Here is a 4,552-nt window from a genome sequence, read left to right on the forward strand (position 1 = left end):
ATGTATAAGTATATATAACATGTGAATACACACGTGTATGTATAAGTATATATAAAATATGAATACACACGTGTATGTATAAGTGTATATAACATGTGAATACACACGTGTATGTATAAGTATATATAGCATGTGAATACACACGTGTATGTATAAGTATATATAGCATGTGAATACACACGTGTATGTATAAGTATATATAGCATGTGAATACACACGTGTATGTATAAGTATATATAACATGTGAATACACACGTGTATGTATAAGTATATATAGCATGTGAATACACACGTGTATGTATAAGTATATATAACATGTGAATACACACGTGTATGTATAAGTATATATAACATGTGAATACACACGTGTATGTATAAGTATATATAACATGTGAATACACACGTGTATGTATAAGTATATATAACACAGAGGTATGTGTCCCTGATCTCTGTGTATTAGGAGGGGGTGAGACAGGTACGTGTCCCTGATGCCTGTGTATTAGGAGGGGGTGAGAGGTACGTGTCCCTGATGCCTGTGTATTAGGAGGGGGTGAGAGGTACGTGTCCCTGATGCCTGTGTATTAGGAGGGGATGAGACAGGTATGGGTCCCTGATGCCTGTGTATTAGGAGGGGGTGAGACAGGTACGTGTCCCTGATGCCTGTGTATTAGGAGGGGGTGAGAGGTACATGTCCCTGATGCCTGTGTATTAGGAGGGGATGAGACAGGTATGGGTCCCTGATGCCTGTGTATTAGGAGGGGGTGAGACAGGTACGTGTCCCTGATGCCTGTGTATTAGGAGGGGGTGAGAGGTACGTGTCCCTGATGCCTGTGTATTAGGAGGGGATGAGACAGGTATGGGTCCCTGATGCCTGTGTATTAGGAGGGGGTGAGAGGTACGTGTCCCTGATGCCTGTGTATTAGGAGGGGGTGAGAGGTACATGTCCCTGATGTCTGTGTATTAGGAGGGGGTGAGAGGTACGTGTCCCTGATGCCTGTGTATTAGGAGGGGGTGAGAGGTACGTGTCCCTGATGCCTGTGTATTAGGAGGGGGTGAGAGGTACGTGTCCCTGATGCCTGTGTATTAGGAGGGGGTGAGACAGGTGTGTCCCTGATGTCTGTGTATTAGGAGGGGGTGAGACAGGTACGTGTCCCTGATGTCTGTGTATTAGGAGGGGGTGAGACAGGTATGGGTCCGTGATGTCTGTGTATTAGGAGGGGGTGAGAGGTACGTGACCCTGATGTCTGTGTATTAGGAGGGGGTGAGACAGGTGTGTGTCCCTGACCTCTGTGTATTAGGAGGGGGTGAGACAGGTGTGTGTCCCTGATGCCTGTGTATTAGGAGGGGGTGAGAGGTACGTGTCCCTGATGCCTGTGTATTAGGAAGGGGTGAGAGGTACGTGTCCCTTATGCCTGTGTATTAGGAGGGGGTGAGAGGCACGTGTCGCTGATGCCTGTGTATTAGGAGGGGGTGAGAGGTGCGTGTCCCTGATGCCTGTGTATTAGAAAGGGGGAGGGGTACGTGTCCCTGATGTCTGTGTATTAGGAGGGGGTGAGAGGCACGTGTCGCTGATGCCTGTGTATTAGGAGGGGGTGAGAGGTACGTGTCCCTGATGCCTGTGTATTAGGAGGGGGTGAGAGGTGCGTGTCCCTGATGCCTGTGTATTAGGAGGGGGTGAGAGGCGCGTGTCCCTGATGCCTGTGTATTAGAAGGGGGTGAGAGGCGCGTGTCGCTGATGCCTGTGTATTAGGAGGGGGTGAGACAGGTGTCCCTGATGCCTGTGTATTAGGAGGGGGTGAGACAGGTGTCCCTGATGCCTGTGTATTAGGAGGGGGTGAGACAGGTGTCCCTGATGCCTGTGTATTAGGAGGGGGTGAGACAGGTGTCCCCCCCTTATCCTATTAGCCCGGGAACATTGGCATTAGCAGGAAGTGACATTAATTCCCTGAGGTTCGGGCTGGCAGATTATCCCTGTCACCTGCAGCAGTGAGGGGACATCGGGCCTTATACAAGGGGTCAGCTTCAATTACCAACCCCCCAACAACACGATGCGTCTACCTACCTGTGTATAAACCTACCTGTGTATCTATCTACCTGTGTATCTATCTACATATGTAACTACCTACCTGTGTATAAACCTACCTGTGTATCTATCTACCTGTGTATCTATCTACATATGTAACTACCTACCTGTGTCTACCTACCAGTGTATCTACCTACATATGTAACTACCTACCTGTGTATAAACCTACCTGTGTATCTATCTACCTGTGTATCTATCTACATATGTAACTACCTACCTGTGTCTACCTACCGGTGTATCTACCTACATATGTAACTACCTACCTGTGTATCTACCTATCCATGTATCTAACTACCTACCTATGAATCTATCTACCTGTGTATAAACCTACCTATGTATCTACCTACCTGTGTATCTACTATGTATATATCGACCTGTGTATCTACCTACGTGTGTATAAACCTACCAGTGTAGCTACTAAGTACCTACCTACCTGTGTATCTACCTACCTATGTAACTACCTACCTGTGTGTCTTCCTACCTGTGTATCTACCTATCCATGTATCTGCCTCTCTATGCATCTATCTGAGTATCTTACCTGTGTATCTATCTACGTATCCGTATATCTACCGGTGTATCTACCTATCCGTATATCTACCGTGTATCTACCTATCCGTATATCTACCGGTGTATCTACCTATCCGTATATCTACCGGTGTATCTACCTATCCGTATATCTACCGGTGTATCTACCTATCCGTATATCTACCGGTGTATCTACCTATCCGTATATCTACCGGTGTATCTACCTATCCGTATATCTACCGGTGTATCTACCTATCCGTATATCTACCGGTGTATCTACCTATCCGTATATCTACCGGTGTATCTACCTATCCGTATATCTACCGGTGTATCTACCTATCCGTATATCTACCGGTGTACCTACCTATCCGTATATCTACCGGTGTACCTACCTATCCGTATATCTACCGGTGTATCTACCTATCCGTATATCTACCGGTGTATCTACCTATCCGTATATCTACCGGTGTATCTACCTATCCGTATATCTACCGGTGTATCTACCTATCCGTATATCTACCGGTGTATCTACCTATCCGTATATCTACCGGTGTATCTACCTATCCGTATATCTACCGGTGTATCTACCTATCCGTATATCTACCGGTGTATCTACCTATCCGTATATCTACCGGTGTATCTACCTATCCGAGTATCTGCCTGCCTACCTACCTCCCCATCTGTGTATCTACATATCCATGTACCTACCTACAGAGGGGACAGAGAGAGACAGAGAGAGAAACAGACAGAGAGACAGAGGGACAGAGAGAGACGGACAGAGCGAGAGAGAGAGAGAGAGAGAGAGAGAGAGAGAGAGAGAGAGAGAGAGAGAGAGAGAGAGAGACAGCGAGAGAGGGACAGAGAGAGAGACACAGAGAGAGAGACACAGAGAGAGAGGGACAGAGAGAGTGGGACAGAGAGAGAGGGACAGATACAGAGAGAGACAGAGGGGGACAGACAGAGAGAGACAGAGGGACAGAGAGATGGACAGAGCGAGAGAGAGACAGTGAGAGAGGGACAGCGAGAGAGACAGAGAGAGAGACACAGAGAGAGAGGGACAGATACAGAGAGAGACAGAGGGGGACAGACAGAGAGAGACAGAGGGACAGAGACAGACAGAGAGAGGGACAGAGAGAGAAACAGACAGAGAGAGAGGAACAGAGAGAGACGGACAGAGCGAGAGAGAGAGAGACAGTGAGAGAGGGACAGAGAGAGAGACACACAGTGAGAGAGGGACAGATACAGAGAGAGACAGAGGGGGACAGACAGAGGGACAGAGACAGACAGAGAGAGACAGAGGGATAGAGAGAGAGAAACAGACAGAGAGAGACAGAGGGACAGAGAGAGAGGGACAGAGAGAGACAGACAGAGCGAGAGACAGAGAGAGAGGGACAGAGACAGAGGGGGACAGACAGAAAGAGAGACAGAGGGACAGAGACAGACAGAGAGAGGGACAGAGAGAGAGGGACAGAGAGAGACAGACAGAGCGAGAGACAGAGAGAGAGGGACAGAGACAGAGGGGGACAGACAGAAAGAGAGACAGAGGGACAGAGACAGACAGAGAGAGGGACAGAGACAGACAGAGAGAGGGACAGAGACAGACAGACAGAGAGAGAGAGAGAGAGAGAGACACCGAACCATGTCAATGCTGGGTACCTACAAGACCTGGGATGAGTGTGGCACGAGCCCTCTCCTCTCTCCCCCCTTCTCTCCTCTCCTCTCTCCCCCCTCCTCTCCTCTCCTCTCTCCCCCCTCCTCTCCTCTCTCCCCCCTCCTCTCTCCCGCCTCCTCTCCTCTCTCCCCCCTCCTCTCCTCTCTCCCCCCTCCTCTCCTCTCTCCCCCCTCCTCTCCTCTCTCCCCCCTCCCCCCCACACCCTGAAATATTCAGCAGCCGGTTACCTGATCCCAAGGGAGAGATTGATGCAGCCTTAATAATTCATCCCA

The 4,552-nt window shown here is 48.9% G+C and overlaps 1 protein-coding gene across 1 annotated transcript; it reads right to left on the reverse strand.

Annotated features, from left to right (window-relative positions):
* Positions 1 to 431: 431 nt before the first annotated feature.
* LOC142483512 (uncharacterized) lies at positions 432 to 4,277 on the reverse strand. Its single transcript, XM_075583512.1, has 2 exons — positions 2,201 to 4,277; positions 432 to 2,154 (listed from the first exon to the last, which is right to left on the reverse strand). Exon 1 carries the CDS (start codon positions 4,247 to 4,249, stop codon positions 3,317 to 3,319), a length of 933 nt encoding a protein of 310 aa, XP_075439627.1. The 5' UTR covers positions 4,250 to 4,277; the 3' UTR covers positions 432 to 2,154; positions 2,201 to 3,316.
* Between the last annotated feature and the right edge of the window lie 275 nt (positions 4,278 to 4,552).

The sequence above is a fragment of the Ascaphus truei genome, unplaced genomic scaffold (assembly GCF_040206685.1).
Source record: "Ascaphus truei isolate aAscTru1 unplaced genomic scaffold, aAscTru1.hap1 HAP1_SCAFFOLD_3306, whole genome shotgun sequence".
Taxonomy (NCBI): domain Eukaryota; kingdom Metazoa; phylum Chordata; class Amphibia; order Anura; family Ascaphidae; genus Ascaphus; species Ascaphus truei.

What these genes read in the sequence shown, in the direction of transcription:
- LOC142483512 (XM_075583512.1), bottom strand. Translation starts at nt 4,249, where the DNA reads ATGGTTCGGTGTCTCTCTCTCTCTCTCTCTCTCTGTCTGTCTGTCTCT.